Source organism: Stegodyphus dumicola, chromosome 1 (genome assembly GCF_044657685.1).
Source record: "Stegodyphus dumicola isolate Sdum_Otavi_A_Nest chromosome 1, ASM4465768v1".
Lineage (NCBI taxonomy): Eukaryota > Metazoa > Arthropoda > Arachnida > Araneae > Eresidae > Stegodyphus > Stegodyphus dumicola.
In genome coordinates, this window is record NC_140768.1 from 3,219,894 (window position 1) to 3,243,764 (window position 23,871).

At 33.4% G+C, this 23,871-nt stretch overlaps 2 protein-coding genes across 3 annotated transcripts in view; one reads left to right on the forward strand and one right to left on the reverse strand.

Moving 5' to 3' along the window:
- Positions 1-23,871, reverse strand: part of LOC118188057 (prolactin-releasing peptide receptor-like) — a 335,927-nt gene that overhangs the window by 56,489 nt on the left and 255,567 nt on the right. The window contains exon 1 of one of the 2 annotated variants that reach the window (XM_085812301.1): positions 4,373-4,509. The exons of the other annotated variant lie outside the window; for it this stretch is intronic. The gene's annotated coding sequence lies outside the window, so the exon portion shown is untranslated. Of the gene's footprint in view, positions 1-4,372; positions 4,510-23,871 lie in introns of those variants that run through there. 2 annotated transcript variants of the gene reach the window in all.
- LOC118188968 (uncharacterized) overlaps positions 1-23,871 on the forward strand; it is a 162,648-nt gene that overhangs the window by 47,429 nt on the left and 91,348 nt on the right. The window contains exons 3-5 of the mRNA XM_085812237.1: positions 4,427-4,563; positions 11,527-11,604; positions 17,615-17,722. Of these exons, the coding sequence (XP_085668363.1) occupies positions 4,427-4,563; positions 11,527-11,604; positions 17,615-17,722 (323 nt within the window). The remainder of the gene's footprint in view (positions 1-4,426; positions 4,564-11,526; positions 11,605-17,614; positions 17,723-23,871) is intronic.

The window sequence follows — 23,871 nt, forward strand, 5'->3', positions numbered from 1 at the left end:
TAGTTCGAAAATTAATTCTTTTATATGTTTGCACATTATTTTAACTTTAAATTTTGCTTTTTTACGTATATATATTACGGTGAAACACCGAAATCCGGAGAATGTCGACTTTTACCGGTGAATGTCAACAATCACCTAGTCGCTTGGTGTATGTCCGAAATATTTTCCAAATACTCTTATTTCTGATTTACACCGGTCAATGTCGACATTCACCATGCACTAATGGTGAATGTTCAACATATAAGAATATTATATTTTCTTCTTCGTTATTCAGTCTCGAAAAAACGCACTTGAGAGTTAAAATAAGAACTTAAGAACATAAGAACTTAAAACACACGGTACGTTCAAAATGAGAAAAGAAAATAATAGAAGTTAAAAACTTAATTATACAGTACGTTCTAAATGAGAAAATAAAATAATAGTGATAAAAAACTAATTAAATTATGTAATTCAAATCTTATTTATTGCAATAAATTAAGCTATTATGATACTTTATGACCTCTCTTTTGGGCCTACACCAGAACATATCTGTGACTGTCGACATACACCGGTGAGGGTCCGAATATACAAGAATGTAATGCAATATTCGATCTTTTACCGACGTATTTGGTGAATGTTGACATTCTCCGGTGAAAGTCGACATTCTCCAATTTCGGTCTTTCACGGTAACATATACATTTTTGTCTTATCTATATATATTTTCAGATGCATTGTGTAAAAATATTTGGTAATTGTAACATTAATACAGTAAGTTAAAGAAATATCAAAATTGCTAAAATTTTTTGCGATCCCAGCTGCAGGTCCCACTAGCCACACTTTAAGGTGTGGTGTATTTAATTATGGCAAAGCACACTAGGGCTATTTGCCTAAGCGGAGGGATGCCTTTCGTGGAGGACTTTCTAAGGGAAACTGGCTCGTATACACGTTACACATGGGGAAAACCACAACACCACCCATACAGCCAGCCCGTTCGCGGGATTCGAACCTCGGACCGAACTACCAGTGTTCAGCGACTTTACCGCTCGGCCGCTGGTGGGCCCCACAGTTTAAGAAACTCTGATGTAAGTAACTGTGTGTTCTATTTAAGACTTAAAAGATAGCATAGTTCCAGCGGGACTTTTCTTAGTGAAATTAATATGAAATTAATAATAATAAATTAATATGAAATTAATAATAATAAATTAATATGAAATTAATAATAATAAATTAATATGAAATTAATAATTAATACGTATTTGTATCTAGAAACGCTAACCAGAAATGATTATATTTCCTAATTTCCGGTGTCGTGATTACCCAGAATTCCAGTTTCAACACAGTTTGCATGTCTCATAAAATCTCTGCTTTATTAGTGTAAGTCTAACTCGTACAACGAAGTGCCAAATAAGTAATATCTACTTTAACTTCCTCTCCTTTAATGGAAACATTGCACTAGTACTTATTCTGAACAGAAGTTTTGTGTCTCCGAAACTAAAGGAAGGAAAAAAAAATTTAACAACGTTTAACATTATTGCTTTACAAAAGATGTTTGCATATTTTTAGAACGATTTTGGAGCCATTTAATTAATATATAAAATCGAAATATGGAAAACATTGGCATGTCATTTCAGAAAAAGTCCTATTTTGTGTCAAAATACCTATATTAAAACGATGCTATATATAAATCTAATATGTATCTTAAGTAGCGCCTCCGAGACATGAGGAACGCAATTTTAATTTGTCAATCGGTCCAATAGAACGTGAACTGCCTTTTGTTTTCGCAATGTACTAAAAAAAATCTATATATTATTGATTCCGATATGCTCAAACCGACTTCCAGTTCGCTAAATCGTGGTAACTCAGGGAAAATTCTGATTTTGCTTGAGTGTATATATATATATATCGAGAGCAAGACAGGAGTGTATATAAAACGATTTTCAATCTAGATAAACATAGCTGGAATTAGAAAACCTTTATCACATCATCTCTTAAGCTTTTTTTCTTTAATTTAGTTCGTGTACCATATAACCTTTGGCATATGGGGAAAGAAGTTTCTTCAGACGTATTCAACAGATTAATTCCCACAGTGTTTTTATACAGCTGAAGATGTCTTTTCTGCAAGATACCTGATTTTCCCGTCGAGTTCCTCGAATTTAATAAATGCGTTTGTACTCTAACGTAGCCACCAATCAAAACCTGGATTTGCTAGAACTAGGCTAAATAAATTTAATAAGATATAAAACGTAAAACTATGTATAGTAATTACATTTACCAAACTTTAAAATGCATTTTGTTTCTACAGCGGAGACCCGCGTCCGTGTTCTTCCTGTTCGAATTCCAATCTCCTCTTTACCTATCACATCTACGACCGGGAGAAAAGTCACTTCTTGTAGGGAAGAGGGGATAGGTTTTCCTGCCTCATTTCAGAGAGTGGCACAAAGTCCTCACTTGAACAAAAATTTATCACCGACCAAAAATCAGAAGCATAGTCAGGGTATTCTTTTTCTGTTCCCCCCCCCCTTTCTTAGGAAATCAGACGTTACAGTAACTTACATTCAGAGTGTTAAAATTCTGCGTAGCTGGGATATTTTACCTACGTATAGCTGGCACAAAAATAAAAAAGAAACCGAAGAATTCGACTGAAAGGAAATAATAAATGGGATTATAAATTAGGAATGGTATCATAAATTAATTGATAAATAACGACTGCCATTTTAATGTATCTCAGAATTTACGTGCGGACGCGATATTAAACGTCCCCACGTATATTCAAGACACATGGTGAAAGCGCTATTCACGTATTTTCCGGCTATAGGATTAACGGAGTGATGAATAAGTCCTGATTTTTAATAAAATAAGACGTTTCGCTACTTAAATCGTTTATTGAAGTACTGAAATTAGTTTTCCTCGTAATTTACAGAATGTTAATATGAAGATTAAGGCATTAGAAAATTCGGTACTTTGTTATTATAGCGCCCCCCCCAAGAGTGAATCGCTAATCAACCGAGATATGCCCCGAAATCTCGTCACATGCTACATTTTGTTACATTTTGCATTTTTCACATGTACGTAACACGTCGCGTGTTACATTTTTGTACATATTGCCTAGTTGCATGTTACATTTTTGTTCTTGCCATATGTTTTTATATTAGCATGGTGTTTCATTTTTGTTAAGGGTTTCGAATTCGCATTAATATCTTAAAACTACTTCTTGCTTTCTTGTGAATATGCGATTAAGAATTTTTAATTTACCAACTAAAGAGGTGAATGTGATACCATTTTTTTCAAGAGAGAGGTCCTTTACCTGAGAAGTTAGCATGCGAAAATGGCCGCAGTATGAATACTAACGACAAACCATTTGCAGGCGCAATGTCACAAATTGTAAAAGAAAGAAGAGCCTTCGTGTTGGAAATTGATTCAGTGGTTCAAGAATCATTCGATTAGATTCATGTTTTCTTAGGCAGAGGAGCTGATTCCATCAGCTGGTGTGTCAAACAGCTTAATATGTGTGAAAATGCTGCGTTTGATTGGAACAATTACCCGCGAGAATAGTGTTCCATAACAAAGATTCAATAGACGAATGGGCGATTCAATAAAATTGTTGAAACCGATGACAGTTTGTTCTTCCGACTTAAGAACAACAATGGCAGAGTATTTCTACAACAGAAGATCTTTGGGGGAATATGCCACCAATATGGCGAGTGCTTTTGTCATACTTACCTCGGATAGAGATACTAGTACACTTATGGAGACCATGTACAAGATCGATCAACGATCTATTTAGACTGCTGAAAAATTGAACAACTTAAAGAAGCTTGTTGCAGTCACTTTACTGTGAGCCGTAAGTACAGTTTTTTAAATCCAACAACGAGTGTTCACTTCCAAAATGTGTAAAGAATGTGTGTTTAGCCAAGTGAGCATAATAAAAGGCTAGAATCATATCTTTCGGAATTTAATGTGGAATAAGAATGTACGTAGGAAGAATGATGTCTTTTGATGAGTTGTTGAAAGCAGTTTCAGAAATATGGCCTTGTCATAACGATTATTTAAAATATTCTCTGGAAATAATATGCGAGTATTGTTGTTATTATTGTATGTTGAGTTGTTTATTTTTATCTTCGCGCTTCAAGAGTTCGCGAGATGTTTCCGTTAATTAGCGATTCGACCTTGGGGACTGCTATAATATGGAAGTAATGAATGTTCTTGACCAAAACTGTTTTAAACATCTGGCTTATTAAAAATATTTTAAAGCTAAAATATTAATGATTAGTATATGCGTAATATATAATAGTAAGTTCCCTAAAAAAATTAATAAGCTATTACACGCATAGTAATCTTCAAGTTCAGATAAAAGAGAAACTTGCAATGATTTAAAGGAATGACGATTACTTACTTACTAGATGTGCGTTTACTATTAAAATTTTCTGAGTGCCTTTTCTACCCAAAGCCGATGATACGCAAGAAGAGGAAGATGAGCCAGAAGTGACCACCAAGGGAGCTCAAGTGGGCCTCGGTCTCGCTCAATTATTTGAAGCGAAGAAATTATCCAGCAAACTCGAAGCCATCGAAGAAGAGTTGGGAGCGGTACGTAATCCTGCAATTACAGATAATAAATCATTTCATTTATTAATTATTATCGTAATTAACAGGTTTGGACACAGAAATGTGGGAGAGAAAAAAATCCTGGCCCCTACTTCTTTGAATGCGCTAAAACAAAGCGCCAGCGCGTTGTGCTTGAAAAGGGTTAGACAAGCTTCATAGCATTGTTCGATATTGCTCAGAGCAGAGCACTCATGAGCACCAATTGTGGATTAAGTATGAAATCTAACTCACACATTCAGGGCATTTCTTAGCTGCACTTCTATGATTTCAATAACCTGAGCTCAAGAGATTTCAATAACATTTAATTAAGGCATTGCAGATAATTTAACAATGATTTGGTTTATTAAATTATGGCAAAGCCCACGAGGGTTACATGCCTAAGGAGAGGGATACCTTCGTGGTGACGTTTTAAGGGAAAATACTCGTGTTCACGATTCACATGGGAAAATCCATGAAAACGCCCATCCCGTTCATTGGGACTCGAACCCAAGACTGGACTACCAGTGTTAACCGACTTTACCGCTCGACTGATAGCGGGCCGATAATTTGGCAATGATGAATTCAGTTACTATTGCAAGCCAATAAGTGCAACTTTGAACTTACCCGGACATTGGCATTATTCCACTGACAATATATTGCGTTTTCATATTTAAAGAAAACACTCTTAAAACTCTCTGAAACTCTCTGATGAAAGTAGTGTTATGTATGAAAATTGCAAATTGTCAATTTCTTATCCTTCATATTCTTCACTGCGGGTAATTATGTAAATTGTTTGAAGGTGAATGATTCTGAATATATGCTTTTGAGTGTAGTTTTATGTGTGTGTTTTAATGGTTGAAAATGAGCGCTGTAATAATTTCTTTATACTTACTATTGCATTAGTATGCATTTATGAATGAACCCCCCTGTCGTTCTCGAGGGGGGGCAGTATGTAGAAACTAAAAGGATGGGTGCCAGATGGCTTTGTGCGCCAGAGTTTGTTTTGGAAAACTGGCGCGTTTAAGGTGACGAACAATTTCTAAAGTAAATAAAAATGAAAAATGAGAATCATTACTTGATATATAAAGGTATGGCTTCCCTCTTTGATGCGTATTGTGTTCGTGATATCAATAAAAGTTGGGATTAACCAGCGGGAAAGCTCGTGGGGTGTATCATACCCCAACCCTACATAAAAAGGGAATATTCCTAACTTGTGAAACTGAAATTCTGTTCTGCTTTCAGTAGCTGAGTTTCTAGTTGTGGTTGACTTTCAGAACCGCTTTTTCTTTGCCTGTGTGTTTCAGAAAAAGATTTATCGGTATTTTGTTAAAACTGGGGTATGACACACCTCACGCGCCTGTCCGTGTAAGTGTTTTTCTGACTGAATATTTAGTTCCGAAATTTATTTCTAGAGTGTAACAGTAAATATTTCTACACGCAAGTGATTTTAAAGTACTTCACATTAAATTCTTAAAACTTTCTAACTGCATTATGGTAAAAAGAATGAACTGGAGATGCAACGCATGTGAGATTTATTAGAAATATTTGAAAGCCATGAAGACTGCATTTCGGAAACTGAGGAGGAAACTAAGAATATTTTCTACAATGTTTTGGTTTCGTAAAAGATAAAACATTTATTACTGATGTTCCTAAAAAGGAAAAACTGTTCTTATGCTTTCAATATTATATAACGATCATACTATAGATGATACTATTGAAGAAAATAAAACTTCAGGAATTATATGTTTTAATAATATGACTAAAGGAGCAGTGGATATGGGGGATGAAATGTCAGCCAATTATTCAATTGCCAGAATAACAAGGAGGTGGCCAATGGTAATTTTCTTTCCTGTACTGAATGTTGCTGTAATAAATGCTTGAATTATATTACATTCAACTGCTAATCCACCAACAAGAAACTGAAATCTGTTTTTGAAGGACTTAGCATTACAATTAATGAAACAAAGTAGTGAACAAAGATCAGAGATTAATATTTTTCCAAGAAATTGACGTACTGCATGCAGAACAAAAGCAGAAGTTTCGATGAAGAATTAAAACGAATACATGAAATTCGAAACAACTAAGTATGAAAGATGTATTAAATTTTTTGCCCTCGCGCCAAGGACAGAAGAACGTGAATGCAATGTTTAAAATGTGAAAACATTCTGTGCCAAGAACTCATGAATGTATTTCGTTCAAAGTGTGAAGAAATAAAATAAGCATTGTGTATTAGAGATGCAATGAAACTTAGAGGCATGATGTTTATTATTTTCATTTATCTTAATTTTAACTCTAAGATTATTTCGGAAATTAATTTTTTGAAACCCAATTATTATTCACTTATTTATAATATACGAGAACAAAAAAAAAGTTTTAAAACTAAATAATACTATTTTTATTGTATTTTAAATATTGGGGTATGTGATACCCCACGCACCCACTCTAGTAACTTTTCTTGGTGCGACTTCCGCCGGGTTAATGTCTTCGACTGAATCGACCTCTTCTGACGGATGAGCGAAATTTAAATTATTCTATTTACTCGGATACCGAATTCTAAGTTGGTGCTGAACTTGAACTGTATTTCGGTTGCATCAGACGTCATTCAATGCATGGATCCGAATATTCTCTAATGAATGATCTATGTTATGCAAAGTAGCATCAAATACCGACAACAGCCATATGCAATTAAATTTTCATTGCAAATTACATTATGTGTGCCCGTTACCTGAAGCAAGATGTTATTCAATCATCTGCTAAACTGTAAATCTACGTGAAATTCTATCAGTAGTAATTTTATAAGGTACGAAGCACGTGTGTCTGAATTAAAGGATGATATTCCCCACTGTTTTCTATTGATACAAAGGCTTATTACTTCAGATATATGTGAGTCATAATACGACTCTTAATAAAATAGGAAAGCATGCGTATATTTTGCATAAAGCTGTCAAAGAGACCCTGAAGCATAAAAAGATAAAATTGAAATTATTAACTATGTAAAGACAGAATTAATATAACATCTTTATTAAAGTGTTGATTAAGCCCTTACACATTTCCGACTTACAGGAACATATGACGCTTACTCCAGCTCATAAGCCATTTCGGCGCAGAGTAAATAGTTTACCTCCTGCCAGGCTTAGTTTTAATTCTAATTTAGTTAACAGGAAGATGCTAGTTAAAAGTCATAATTATCGAGAAAGATTGGTAAATAATATTTTGTAATAAATGGAAAAAAGAGTACCTTTTAATAATAAAATCTCTTATTGTGTCAATCCAGCAGGTAAAATTACTGAATTTAATGTTAATGATATTGTCTTAATTAACCCTAAGCTGCCTAGGCATTTTTGGAAGTTAGTGAGAGTTTTAGTAATGTCATCACTAATCACTGATAACAAGATATCACCATTAATCACTGGCGACATCCTTTCACTAGTGATTAGTGGCGCTGATTGCCACACCGATTGTCCCGGATTCGAATCACGGAGAAGACATGGATGTTTGAGAATGTATAGTGTTTGTACGGCGCAAAGGGGGCTTTTAAAATACATAGCGAGCTGATCTTCTTACCCTACCAACATTTTATCTTGAAAATCTTCGAGAGAGATTATTGGCAAAGGAAAACGTGTGGCGGATCCTCGTACGCCAATCATGGTATCTTCCGTCAAAATTGGGGTGAAGCTGCACATTTAGTGCGGCGGGACAATACTTGTATTGGCCATTGGTGCATTTCTGGTGCCTAGCCCCCTTCTACCTGTACCTGTATTAAGTACAGTTTTGCCATTCAATTGCTAACCATCTGCCATTCACAGCCATTTTTTCTGGAAGTATAGTGTACCTATGTGCCATTGTACGAAAGCTAGCAGAGGCTGGACTCCGCTGTTGGTGCCCATTGCGATGGAAATCCTAGCCCCCTTCTACCTGTACCTGTATTAAGGGTCTGCTGTACAGATTTTCCGTTCAATTGTTAACCATCTGCCATTCACAGCCTTTTCTTCTGGATGTATAGTGTACCTTGGTGGCATTGTACGAAAACTAGTAGAGGTTGACTCCGCTGTTGGTGCCCATTGCGATGGAAATCCTAGCCCCCTTCTACCTGTACCTGTATTAAGGGTCTGCTGTACAGATTTGCCGTTCAATTGCTAATCATCTGCGATTCACAGTCATTTTTTTCTGGATGTATAGTGTACCGATGTGCCATTGCACGAAAGCTAGCAGAGGCTGGACTCCGCTGTTGGTGCCCATTGCGATGGAAATCTGCCGTTAATTCCTGCATATCGAAACCTAAGCTTATTCTAGTAAAGGCATGGTCAAACTGCGGCTCTCTGATACCTTAACTAAGGCTTGCGAGGTACTTGTGGCCCTTTTCTCTCTGAAATTTGATTCGCTTGCAATAAATAACAATTTTATTTTTTAATTCCATTTTGAAATAGAAATTATGTAACGGCACGTTTCTTCATTAATTACTAATTTAATTTCTTAAATAATATTATTTATATAATAATTTAATCGATTTCGAATTGCCGAGCGCACATCTATCAGAGTAACAAAGAAAACTGCAAGTAAAGGTTAGTGCCTGCTTCAGGAATGGAAGATGGAATCAGAACTTTCTTTAAAAGACGTAACTGTGGTTCGAGCAGAAGTTTTCCAACAAAGTGATTGGCGTCGTCTTCGACGAATTGTACGGCAGATCAGGGTTTCTGCTGTGCTTCGACTGACACAGATCGTCAACCAAGGCTCTTCCCAATAGATTTCAGCTCCAACCATGCGCAGATAATTGCAGAGGATAGGAATGCATAGTCGGGTGCATGTGAGAAAATCACTCATTTCTGTCCGACATGCAAGAATTCTTTGCAGTGGTATCGGGAAAGAAAACGCTGGACCTCTGAGGATGGGGAACGGTTAATGTGGTCGGATGAATCATGCTCACTAGTACGTAATTCCGTGGAACCATGCATCCAATCTCAACCATGCATTCCAATCTCCACGTAATTCCGTGGAATCATGCTGACCTTTTAATCATGCTCACTAGTACGTAATTCCGTGGAATCATGCTCACCAGTGCATGATTCCCGCCAATTTCAACGTCTTCCATCGGTGCGTGATTCCAAGCGTGCGTGGAATCAAGCACTGATGGAAGACGTTGAAGTTGGCGAGAACCCCCATGAAGCCATCTTGGCTTACTCGCACTGGGCAAGTGTCTGATGGGAGTATCATGATATGAGGCATGTTCTGCTGGCATGGAAGTGGTGCCCTGGTATTCCTTGAGGGTAAACAAACAGTCATGAAATATCTAAATATACTGGCAGATCAAGTGCACCCTGCTATGTTGCATTTTTACTCTGATGGGCGACGGATATGCCATGGACGATAATGCAACTGTACATCGTGCCAGAAGTTTCAAAATTGGTTCGCCAAACATCGATCTGACTTCCAACATATTCCCTAGCCATCGCATCGGCCGGATCTTAACCCCATAGAAAATGTATGCGATATTGTGAAAACACGCATACGATAGTATTCTCCTCTTTCATATAATTTACAATATCTAAAACAGCTGCGCTGCGTAGCCAATTCATGGTACTCTCTGGACGTAAATGCACTCCAGAAGCATGTGGACTCGATGCCCAAATGAATGATAGCAGTTCAGTTACCCGTGCAAAAGGTGGTGCAATAAAATATTGATCTTGGATTTCTAATTCGTTGGCCAATGTGAATATAACTTAAGTAGCCTTTGCGATACTTTGGCATGCTTTTCAAAGTATAAATCCCGTAATTAAAAAAAACTTCGATACTTTCAGAGAAAGATTCTACATATCTGAAATTCCAATATTTGCATATTATCGTAAAATTTATCATGTGCATCATTATCGTAAAATTTATCCATGCAACTGGCAGGATCCGTTTCCAGCTCCTGGTACGATTCTCATTGTCTGCACCGAACATTATTGCACTGCATACAAGTATACCTAAACAGCTATGCAGTGTAGAAGACTACAAGTGTTTGTTGCTAATTTTAAATGCATACCAGAATTGTTTCAAAAGACTGAAATTTGCTTAAAAATTTCAATTAAAATGTTCTACATTTCGTAAATAAATAAACATATATTTCTGAAGATGGAAAAATTATTTTTTAATGTATGGTGTTTGAACATACTTTTTCCTTTCCACAGCAATATTTTGTAAAGGTAATTTGTGTCAAATCACCTAAATTTATATGTTTACTCTTTTGAGATTATGATACTTTTAAAGCTTTGATAGCTGTAAAGTCTTAAAAATACCTTTTTCTCAGAAGTTTGTTAGGTTTATTTGGTTCCTAATCAGAGGTTTCAGAGCAAGGTTTTGCCGCCATTTTTCTCAAAATATATTCGTTTGATCTCATCACATGATTTTAACCGGTTCCATAATTATTATTTCATTGTATGTTGAATTATCATCTTGTTTAACGCGGTATATTTCATGAAATTAACAATGGAAGATTCATTACACTGTATAAATATTATTTTTTAATTAATTTTTGTTTACTTGAATATAATCTTTTTATTCATTTCTCAAATCTCATTAAGGTATACATTCTGTATAACTCTTTTCTAACTATGATCACATCATTTTAAAATACAGTAAAAGAATTATGATAGTGTTCCATGGAAGTCATATTGTTCATAAAAAGTTCTTATAATACGTTATTTTTAATTACCAAATAATAACTCTGTTTAGCTTGTAAATAAGATGTGTAACTCCTTTTAGTATGTAAATAAGATTAGCTTGTAAATAGTTTTGAAATCTCCCTGGGTAAACCTTAAAAATTCCAAGTCTTTTATTTTGATAATAAATAGAAAATTTTAATTTAAAAAAAAAAAAAATCTTCTTTCTTAATTTCTATTCTTCTTCTTACTGCCAGTTTTAGATTAATTCATAATGAAATTTTATGTAAATTTATCAAATTATGTAGAATGCGTTCTCTCTTTGCAGCTGGTAGATGCTGTGGATGAACTAAGAGTAAAGATAACGGAAACAACCAAGAAAGTGAAATACGAAGAAGGCCAGAAAGTAAGTTCTGATATTCAAACACAAATTTTCATTTTATCAAATAGCATATTATTATTTACTTCCGAGAAAATACGAGAATCCTATAGAGCTCCGAGACCTTTGGATAACAAAATTATTTTCAAGTGTTGTAAAACATAATTTTACTTCAAGTAACGCATATTATATAACATACAAGGGTCTCCATTTTTCAGTGTACACAACAGGCATTGGGGACTCGGTACCTTTTGAATGATTTTTTTTATTTAAGCACTTTCATCTACTTTTTCTGAATAATATTAAGTGGTTTTATGAGACAAAATGGTTTTAAGTTGATAAAAAAAATGTTTTGCTATTAATTTTTGTTTAATTTTAATTTTTTTTTAAAAAATTCAACAATTGGAAACTTTTTCTTCTTCCCCAATTTTCAATATTTTTGCTTCAAATATTTTTATTGTATTCATAATAGTGTTCTTAATAACTTTACGGATCGATTTTTCAATTAATGAATTAGGTTCTGAGAAAAAAAATAAAAAGCACATTTTTATATAAAAATTTTAAAAAAATATGATTTCAGTAACATTTTTACTTCCAATAATTTTTCTTTTCATTATTTTTCAAATCCCATCCTTGATTCTATTTAGTATATAATTTTAAATAAGCAGTAAATTTATTAAATAATTTGGTCCATATCGGAACAAGTTTTAGGACTTTAAGTAAGAGGATATATTAAAAAATTGCAAACTGAGAAATCGCAGTTTAAAGAATGTAAACTGTCTAGACGGTCATTAAATCATTTCCAATTTCTTAAAAATTTTATTACTGAATTTCAATACATATATATATTTATATTAAAACTTAGTACTGCTGAATTGATTAATATGAATATAAATTACAAGCTTTTGTTTAAAACCTTATCTGGCTAGAAATATTGCAAAAATATCATAAAATGCAAGTAGAATTTTCCTTTACCTGCTTTTGTTTTTTAAAACACGCTCAAAACAATTTTAATGCATTAATTAATTAAAATATATTTTCTAAAACGCTTATAATCATTATTAATAATATTAATTTGTCGTTTTATTCATTTTTTAAAAAGCAAAATTTGAAATTTTAACGGACATAAAACATTTTATTTAAAACCACTCAGCAGCTTATGTGATTTCTTCTCTTATTTTAGCCATTTGTTCTCGTATATAAATTCCATTTTAAATTAATTTATGTGCATTTTAATTAATTAAAAAGTTTAATGTTTGTTCCAACACTATTTCAATAATGCTACGGTCAGAAATTTGATCACTTTCATTACACCACCTCTTTCTGTTCGTATCTAATCACAGATAATTTCAACTTTTGAATAAACATAGCATTTTTGTTGACTGATAATACATATAAAATTATTTTCTGAGCTCAGTATAAATATATATACTTGCCAGTTTAAAGGTGAAAAAAATTTTTTTCCCAACTTTAATTTGTATTTAAATAAATCAGTATATACGCATAAATAGAGTTTTTTGATAGTTGGAGTCATATTTAATTACACTCCTTTTCATTTACACTGATTTTTAGTAAGTTACTGAACAAATTAAGAAGTAAAAAAAAAATAAACACTGAAGGGGTGTGGCATTTAAAGGGGTGTCAAAATTTTAAAAACCTTTTTATAGCATTTATTATCGTCAGATCATTTCAAAATTTTTCTTCAGTGTAGTAAGGTACTTTTACAGCAAAAACTTGAAAAATCGGTAATTTCTTTGATTTTTGGGGTACCGAGTCCCCTTAAAATAAGAATTTGTTCTAAATAATGTGCTAAAGCTACTTAAACTGATGTAATTTAGATTCCTTAGCGTGGAGCTTTCCTTCAGTATCGATGAATTTCATCCGAATTTTAACGGCTTCCGATTTGTCAGTGATTTTCTTTCAATTTTTAACAAATTTATTGCAGTCTTCAACAATTTTTCTTTGCAACAACGCTATTCCAGTAACAGTTCTTCCAATTTCTCATGATATATTTTTATGCTTTAATTTCATAAACATGGAATTTAGAAATATTCATAACTCAACTTCGCAGCTAAAGGTTACGAAAAGGCTTTGCATTGTTTCCTAAACGAGCATTTATCCCAGATTTTCCTCTTGCTTTTATTGTGACATCTCTTCGTTCTTTAATTGGACAGGTTTGCCTTAAGCTCGTCTCATTCACATTAGACTCAGATATTTTTCAGTGTACTTCCGTGACTTTGAGCAACTTATGGACCGAGAACATTTAAACGCCTGCTGCATTCGATAGTTTTAATTCTTAAAGAGTTTTTGGGAGGAAAAACGACTAATTGCTTAGATGCCAAAAGCATTTGTTACATAAATAAATAATATTTGAAATCAAGTTTTTAGGTGGATATCAAACTTTCAAAATATTTAGTAAGATCAGGAATCGACATTCCATGAATTTTTGCCAGTTGTTTCTCAAACTTATCTTTACTATATCCAAAACTAACACTTTTTTATTCACTTCAAACAATTCTAAGTACCAACTAACTGAATCTGTTACAGTTTAAAGACCAAAAACGTATGATAAAGAGAACAGCGAAAGGTTGTATGTGTCATAAATAGCAGTGATGAAAGTAATCTTAAACTTCTATAATCCAAAACTGAATACCAAAATTTCCCCAAATATTTAGAATCTCGTGGATCCTTCATATGACAAAAACGAGACGAAAAATGCGAAAAACATTTGTTGTATTTATTTAAGTAAAATGTCTTCATTAAAGTAAATTTTAATATTTTTATTGAATGAAAAAATAAATCGGGTAATAATTTATTTTAAAATACAGCTATATTTATTAAGAACTAGCCAAAGTACCCGATGGCAGTTACGTTAGATTGAGAGTAATACTCCTAAAAAACTAATCCTCTCTCTTTATATCAGCAATAATGGCACGCCGTTTTTAATTATTTTCATCTTTCTAATCAATTGGTCGTAAAAGCTCAAGTACCATCGAATATTTCACTTATATATTTAAAATGTACCAAAAAATGTAGTCGAAAAAATGTACCAAAAAATTTATCATAATTAATCATAAATCAATAACGCGAACAAGTAAACAAACGCACAAACAGACATTCTTCCTTATATACATATAGATATTCAAAACTTGAAAATTTTTGATTAACAAACTCTACGATTTGAAAACGAGTAGTAGCAACACTTTTCGGAATAAAGCATTTTTATCTCCAACGCGCGAGACTGTTGCCACTCGGAAAAATGAGTGCGAAAATTAACCTTTTCGAAGTTTTTATTTAATATCTCGGCTGATTCAAGCTGTACGCAATCGAAATGGATTCCCACGAATTTTTGAAATCGGGAATAATGTACTTGATGTTTGGCAATGCTATTTTTATTTCATCGTAAAACTTAGAAATGTTTTATGAACAATTTTTAGGATTTGAAAGCGAGCAGTGGCAACAACTTTCGAAATATAGCAGATTTTCATTTCCAGCTTGCGAGACTGTTGCCACTCGTTCAAAATTAGGGCGAAAATTATCGTTTTCCGAGTTTTTAATTAATATCTCTGATTTTAGCTACTTGTTTTGAAAAAAGTGGACGTCGACCTTTTGCAGAACCCAGAAAAGAATAGTAGAAAGTTTGGCGACGATAGCTATAGTAGTGATTGAGTTTTTAGAGGAAACAAACATTCTTCTTTATGTATATAGATAGATATAAAAAGCAAATTAATAAAGTACATGATTAAAACCCTGGATATTTTAACCTGATTTAAATTTTGATATTAAATCGATTTTTATTATTTTAAAATGTTATTCGTAATATATATAGTTAAAAGTTCACTATTTTACATTTTTCTGGTATCCTTTTAGTTCATAGGAACCGCGGAGATGGGCGATTATTCCTAGTTAAGTACTATACATGGAATGCTGTATTTTTTGTAGACTATTAAAGAAAGCAACAAAATCCTTGTTTATTTTAACATTTTCGTAAAATTACTAAACATATAATTTTTCGGACATTTTAAGAAAGGAAGTTTTAATGGAAGGTCTTTGATGGATGTTTTTGTTTTAGAAATCTGACATTTGAATTCAACTAGGTAAAAATTTCTTCATGTTTTATCAGCTACTATGCCCTGTAAGAAAATTAGTTTTTCTTAGATTAGTGTTGAGAATGGTGGGAATAAACAACACTTTCTAATAGCATCATGCTTTTATAGGCTATTTTTTGAAAAATTTTATAATTAGCTTTTAGTTTAGAATTTTAAAGATTTGAATGAGGAAAAAATCGCGAAGACGAATCTCGAATTTTTTCCCAAGATTCAAAGAATGGAACATCTCATTTCCAAGAAATAGGGTATAACTAAATTAGTAACTTAGATGAATGTTAAAAAAATCTGATGTGTACACCACATGACTTCCTTGTGCGGAATATTAAATTATACGCATTTTTTCTTGCATTTTATTTAAACTTATTAGATTGAATTAAACCTACTTCGCCGACAGCGCATAAACCACAATAGAATAAATGCATTCTTTAAAATTCACTTTTTTTACCATAGCGACACTCTGGCGCTAGGTTTACTTAACAGTATTATATTTCGTTCATATTATAACTCTGAATGCACAAAATATATATTATTTAAAGAATTATCTAATCCTTGCCACATGTTCTATTCACATACTATAATAAAGCTAGAACTATGTATAAAAGAAATTAAGCAAACAAAACAAAACAGAACAGTTTTTCACAGACGATTGAATATTTCTCATTCAATTAATTCAGGTCTGACTTCGCGAGAAGGCAAAAATACATAAAAGCTCAAAATATCTATATTAAAAATTACGAAGTAAATCTTAAACGCTTATTTCCCCGAAAAAATTCCAGAAAGCATTAAGCATGATTTAATCGGCAATAATAAATGAATGCGTTATCTTTGTCGTTGCGAAGCTAAGTTTCTTTAGATTGGCAAGAAATCCACTAGTCTCCTGTTTCAAATGTAAACATCAATGGCCGCCATTAAAAACAGGCTTAGCGGCAATTAAACAACTTTAAAATAGCTGATAATTCTAAAAATATTGCACACAGATTTACTAAAGGCATAAAATCCTGAACCGGAAGATAAAAACAATATAATTCAATCATTTTTAAAGAAAAAAATTCTACAATTTACAAACATATAAGAGTAAAGAAACTGAGATCACTGAGCCGGGTAAAAGTGTGGATATATATATAAATATATTTATATACGTTTGGTGCGGCCGATTGCAACCAAAATACGAGGTGCACATCTACATGTTATAGCAGTCCTATATGCAAAATTTCAACGTTCTGAGGCTACTCGTTTTTGAGTTATGCGAGATACGTGCGTACGCACGAACGAACGTACGTGCGTACAGACAGATGCCGTTCGTACAGACGCCACGAAAAATTCTCTTCAGAATTAATTTTAAAGTAGTTTTATAATTTTTTTTGAAGGAAAAGAGTATTTTATTCTGTCCTTACGTACAGATATCAAGCAAAAACATCGTTAAATTGCATTCGATAGGGGTCAAAATGGATATTTTCGTTGAAATATGCTGCCTGAAACTTTTCACGATTACAATACTTATTTTTTACTTCGTGCAAGGAAGTAAAAAGTAATTTAATGTTATGTAACCTGTTTCCTTTTTAAATTCTTTTAAAATATTTTGTATCTATTATAAGAACATGAATTTAATGTTGTGCGTTAAATGTATTAAATGCAAGAGATTTTCCTTTTATATACTACACTCCCATATTTCGCTTTGAAATCTTTATAAACTTTGTAAATTTTGAAATTATATTTAATCATTTATATTCCTTTTCAGTTTGCTTAGTTACTTTTGCTTGAGGATTTTCTTAAATGATGTAATATTACGCATTTACGCGAGAGTAAATTATTTTAGGCAAGCTGCTGAATGAATGATAGTTTCAGATGTATTTTCTTTCATTAGTATCCTCAGATTTACGTCTCATTTGCATTCAAATAATTTTTTTTTTTTTTTTTTTTTTTTCCAGAGAATTCGAAGAGAGGAAGCGGGAGACTTGGATCGAGATGAATTCGAAGATGCTCTGGAAGAAATAGGAGAAGCAATCGGACGCCTTGCCATAAAATTCCAGGAACAAGTAAGTATCTTACCTCAGAATATACTGCGAAGGTCAACAACAGTTGGTTATTTTGTAGTAATTTAGGAAAGCTCTAGTCTGGGATGACCAAATATTCATTTTTGGCAATAGCCACAGAAAATACAATTATTTTCCTTGATTTAAGACGGCAATATAATTAGGTAAATGCCGGAATTTAAGTATATTAGAATCATTTTTCTTAACATTAATAGTTGTTATTTGTATTACGTCACGTTACAGTTGCTGTACATATTATCTTAATGTTTTAAAGTAACAATGAAGTGTATTATATTGTAGAGTCAGCAAGCTATTTTGAAGCAGAAGTACATAAAAAAATGATGAATGCCCTCGCTGGAACTCGAACTTGGACCTCTCGAATACGCTCCGCGTCTGCTACCGTTACACCACGACGGCATGCTGGAAGGAGAAAGAAAATACCGTGTAGTATTGTTACGAAATGTAAAGGCGCGGTGAGATGGCTTCCCCACAATGCATTTTAAGGGTTGCCATAAAATGGCAAAAGAAGGCAGGGTTGCCATATTTGGCGAGGAATCGTCCATTTGGCGACATTTGGCGACAAAATTGGCGATCCCCCATGGACGGATGGAGAACCTTCTGGAACGAATTCTTACCGGTTTAGCCCAGAATGTTCTCGAATACAAGCCGATAGCTATATAAACTCTGCTGGTCCGCAGTCAGTTAGTGTGTGTGCTTCGTAGACTGTCTCATCTAGTTAGTCCGTGCAGAGAAGATCGAGTTGACAGCCGACCAGCGAGTGCCGAGTGGTTCGTCGAGTCCACTGAAGGAGTCTGTTAATGTATCACGGTTAGTGCATCGTCGAGACAGCGTGTTGAGCTCCTGGAACGACTGAACCGAAGAGTCGGGAGCTGTGCTCGTGTGTCGTCGAGTGTATCGCGAGTTGTAGCGTGGAGAGTCTCGAGAGTACGTGGAGTTCCGAGAACGACCCAAAAGAGTCGGGAGCTGTACTCCGGAAAGCAGAGTCGGGTGCTTTGCAGGAAGCTGTCTCCGTCGTGATAGCCTGATAACCTGAAGGCTGTGTCGCTGATGGTTCCAGCGTGTTTATAGTAGATCTTCGACGACTGTAAAAAGTGTTATTGGAGCTGTCCTGATTAATATTGGCTAAATAAAGTATGTTTCGATATTTCATCAAGTGTCGTCGTTATTCCCTCCAAATCTACGAACCCCGTACGAACGTGAAGGAAGAAAATAACGCAACAACTGGTGAAGGAAAAAAAGAAAATAACGTAATAGTATGTAGAAAATGTCGAGAGAAAGAAAACAATGAAATGTAAATCTTGAAAATCAGAAAAAAAAAAAAATACAGGTGGAAGAAAAGCTCTTCATCCCGAGCTTTAAAATTCAAGTTGTTTAAAATACTTTTTAAACTTTTTAGTTGCGCGCCTTTAGGGAGACTGCTACACGTGTAGCATTCTTTAGATGAATATAAATATTTTTTACTGCTCCAGTTTCCAATCTCATGCCCTAAAGGGAGAAAATAAGTAAAAGAAAATAGATAAACATCTGGAGGAGAACCTGCTGATTCGAAAGGAAAAGTGGAAATGAGAACAATGTTTTAAAAAAAGACTCTGAACATTGAAGGACTTTCAGGGGAACAGATTGAAAAACAGGAATGGAATTAAAATCTTTAGATGACATTCATAGACTGGTTAAGCTTTCAAATAAATGTAACTAAATATCAGGAAGATTGTTTCAGATATTTTTAGCGGCAACCTTCTGCTAATTTATTTACTATTTTACTTAACTGTTAATTTTATTTTGAAGCAACCTTTCCTGTTGCTCTTGGTTTCAACTCACACATTCTTCCCAGAATGTAAACGAGTTAGCGCGCGTGTATTCAAATGAGGTAGAAAGCAGTTAGCATTCAAGGGAAGGTTATGGAAGATGAATTTAGAGCCCGTTCTGCCTGTCTGAAGGCCCGGTTGCTATCTTTGATTAATTATTGATTAGACTTCTGTGGCGTTGATCGCTTCTAGCCATGAGGCTTGTTCATGCCGACTTTTACGAGTCAGAGCCAGCCTGTGTGTTAAGTAACCTGTGAAGCTGTTTAAGTTAATTGTTACCTTTTTGAGTTCAGATAAAAGTGTTGGCTTTTGTAAATAACAGTCGGTGTCATCTGTGAACTTTAACTTGAGTGAATAAAGGGTTTTTATAGCTTTATCCTGACTTAACCTTATTACCTTAAGACTTGTGGATAATTCCTTAAACTATCTTCTAACATCTAGTTAGTTTATGCTAGCAACGTATACGAGACGTTATAACGCGATTAGGGATGAACACCTTTCAGCTACTGAAGAATATTTTAAAGGGAACGCGAAACGTTTTAAAGATCTTTCTATTACGATGTCTGTTACGTTATTGTGATAGGAATGTCAAACGTTTACCAATGACTGAAGCCTTAAACTACCGTTTTAAAAATAAATTTAAATCGGTACTTTTCCGTTCCGCCGGCGCCAATCTCGCCAAGCAGACTTTGTTGGCGACAACATATACCGTATACACATAAAAAATGTTAACAAATGTTAGTTTTAAGAATTTTTTATTTTGGAAACATAAACTTTTTAATATGGTTTAAAATTTTGTAAAAAGCCAATAAATAAAGGCAATAAATTTGTAAAAAGGCATTGATTTAAGAATTTACTATGCTATCAGGGTTCAACATCCTGATTCGTCGGTTCGTATCACATGACCCCAAGTGATCTGATCTCAGGTAAACTACGCTACAAAAATCTAATTCTCTCAGTAATTATCTGCGTTAATTTCAAGTTAATTCTTAATTTGGAATACAAGTTTATATGCAAGAATTATTTCAATTCGTACGTATAGCTTACTCAGAAATTATGTAAAACCGCAGTGCTTTACTTCGCTAGTGAATTCTCATTAGAATTGAGGAATTTAACCCTTGATTTTGCCTTTTCTATATTTTCGCCTTCGGGGGAGCGGTGTGATTGCATCCTAATGGACTTATTTACCGCGAATGGTCTTAGGGCATAAAATTTAATTATCTTTGTAAATATTCTATGTAATTGTATGCCAGTATTGGAAAAAAACAATCAATCTGGTAAGAAATGGCTGCAACTTGTTTTGAAAATGAGGCGTAAAAGGTTACCAACGAGTATATTCCGTTTGGCATCAGTTGTACCATTATTGGCGACTTTATCACTTGCGCCAGCAAAATAGAAAAGTACCTTTAAATTAAAGCCAGTTGCGGGAAAGTTTTGTAGCTGACAGCTGAAAACAATCAAATAACAAGATTTTTATCTCCCTTTTAACGTAAGATATTTTTAAAAGATAAAAATGGATATTTTTTGAAAAGTTTCACACATTATAAAATATTCCCAGCACCTGCTGTAAACAACTGTTTTTCTGAGAAAGACAAAATAATGAGAACAACAACCAAAAACGTATATTAAACGAAACTTTTAAAATATCTAACATATTCGACATATTCACCTAATATATTTTAGAATAACCAAAAACATGAAACATAATGAAATATAATTAAAATAAGCAGACACATTTAAAAAAGCGTTTTTCTTAAATGTAAAAAGTATTTTATATATATATATATTATATATAATCCTATAATATCCTCGTATTTTAAAGCATTATTATATATTCCTCTAGAAAACTGCAAACATGCTTTATATCTAAGCCACTGAAACTGCTAATGAAACGCTTCAAAAATAACCCATTCTTTTAGTATACGATAAATGTTAGTGTGCCCACTCCACCATTTATCTTCCTTACTCATTACCATCACTTAACTACTTCAAAAAATAAAACAATTAATCAACCATCGTGAATAAGTTTATAAAATGCAGTTTTCACTACATTCATCATTCCACTTTCATGAATAACTCTTAAGTGAATGTTTAACGTTGTAAAATATAACTTTACCTTCCGACTGAAAAATCTGAAAATTAATGACAAAGTCCTTCAGATAAGCGCACTTATTCTCAGGGAATGTGCAAATCCTCGAGTATATTTTATTTTCAACTTCACTCTGAGATTTTAAAACTGAATAAATGTAACCAGAACGTTCTGATTCTAGACTCATTTTTTAATTCCTTGTACTAAGTAAGCGAAGTATTGTCTTCACGAAAAATTCCGGATGTCATATTTTAAGAATAATATCCATTTTGACCGCCATCGTATGCAGTTTAATGATATTTTCCGGTGACATCTGTACGTAAAGACAGAATAAAGGACTTTCTTCCCAAAACAAATTGTAAAAAGGATTTAAAATAGATTCAGAAGATATGTTTTCGTGTTGTCTGTACGTAAATACGTACGTATGTATGTATCTCGCATAACTCAAAACGGAGTAGCTTCAGAACGTTGAAATTTTCTTGCTTTAAAAATGATTGAATTATGTTGTTCTTATCTTCCGGTTAAGAGTTTTATACCTTTATTTAATCTGAATGCAATAATTGTAGAATTATCAACAATTTAAACGTAGTTTTAGCGCGGCTGAGCCTAATTTTTGGTAAGTATAGAAGCCATATTTGTTTACATTTGAAACTTAGCAAAATACTGAAATAAGTCTTTCTGCACCTTCATCAGTGTCTTTTTGCTGAATGGGACGTAAAGTGAATTTTGAATGTTGTGCACCGAAGAATCTGCCTTCTTGCCCGTAGGCCGAATTACTTGTTTTTGCTTAGAATCTCTAATTTTAATTGTAAATTTTGTAGATTTTACTTCCTTGTACGAAGTAAAAAGGAAGTATTGTAATCGCGAAAAGATTCAGGCAGCATATTTCAACGAAAATATCCATTTTGACCGCTATCGAATGCAATTTAACGATGTTTTTGCGTGATATCTGTTCGTAAAGAAAGAATAAAATACTCTTTTCCTCCAAAAAAATTATAAAGCTGATTTAAAATTAATTCTGAAGAGAATTTTTCGTGGCGTCTGTACGAACGTATGTACGTACGTGCGTATGTACGTACGTACGTACGTACGTATGCGAGAAACTCAAAAACGAGTAGCCTCAGGACGTTAAAATTTTGTATGTATTACTTCTATAACATGTAGATGTGCACCTCGTGTTTTGGTTTCAAACGACCGCACCAAACGTATATAAATATATTTATATATATATTCACTCTGTTACCCGGCTCAGTGATCTCAGTTTCTTTACTCGTATATGTTTGTAAATTGTGCATTTTTTGCTTTAAAATTATTCAGTTATGTGGTTTTTATCTTCTGGTTAAGGGTTTTATGCCTTTAGTAAATTTGTACGCAATATTTTTAGAATTATCAACAATTTTAAAGTTGTTTAAGTGCCGCTAAGCCTTTTTTTTATGGCGGTATTGATTGTTTACATTTGAAACAGCAGACTAGTGGATTTGTTGCCAAGCAAGAGAAACTTAGCTTCGCAACCACAAAGATAACGCCTTCATTTGTTGCCAATTAAGTCATGCTTAATCCTTTCTGGAATTTTTTCGAGGAAATAAGTGTTTAAGATTTACTTCGTAATTTTTAATTTAGATATTTTGAGTTTTTATGTATTTTTGCCTTCTCGCGAATGAGAACTGAATTGTTTGAATGGGAAATCTATCTTTAATGAAATTCGATAAAATAAGTTTAAATGAAATTCAGGAAAAATGTGTATAATTTAATATTCCGTACAAGGAGCTCATGTGGTGTACACATCAGATTTTCTATATCAATGAATAACGACTAAAAGAATTGATTAATTTTTAATTTCAAAGCATTTTCGAAAAGAGGAGCCGTTCGTGAACAGCACTCATAAATGAAGAGAATCAACCTTAAAAAACCGGCTACCGCAGATATTTAATAAATCAACGCCTCTTTATACTATAATAGTATTGAAATTTACAGTTTTTCCTTCTTTATTACGAATCGGCTCTTTCTCCTTTTTTAAAGACACGTACAAAAACTTTTAACACCACCTTCCTTGCGACCAAATGGTAATTTTTCCACGCATTCACAAAAGAGAAATGCGACATATTTCTTTTATTTCAATAGAATGCAAATGGTAATTTAAGCTGTTTTATTAAAGTAAAGTAGAATTTGAATGCCGTAGTTCATAACAACAGAACTTCTCCTAACACTTCGAAAACCAACCTTTGAATTCTCTGACA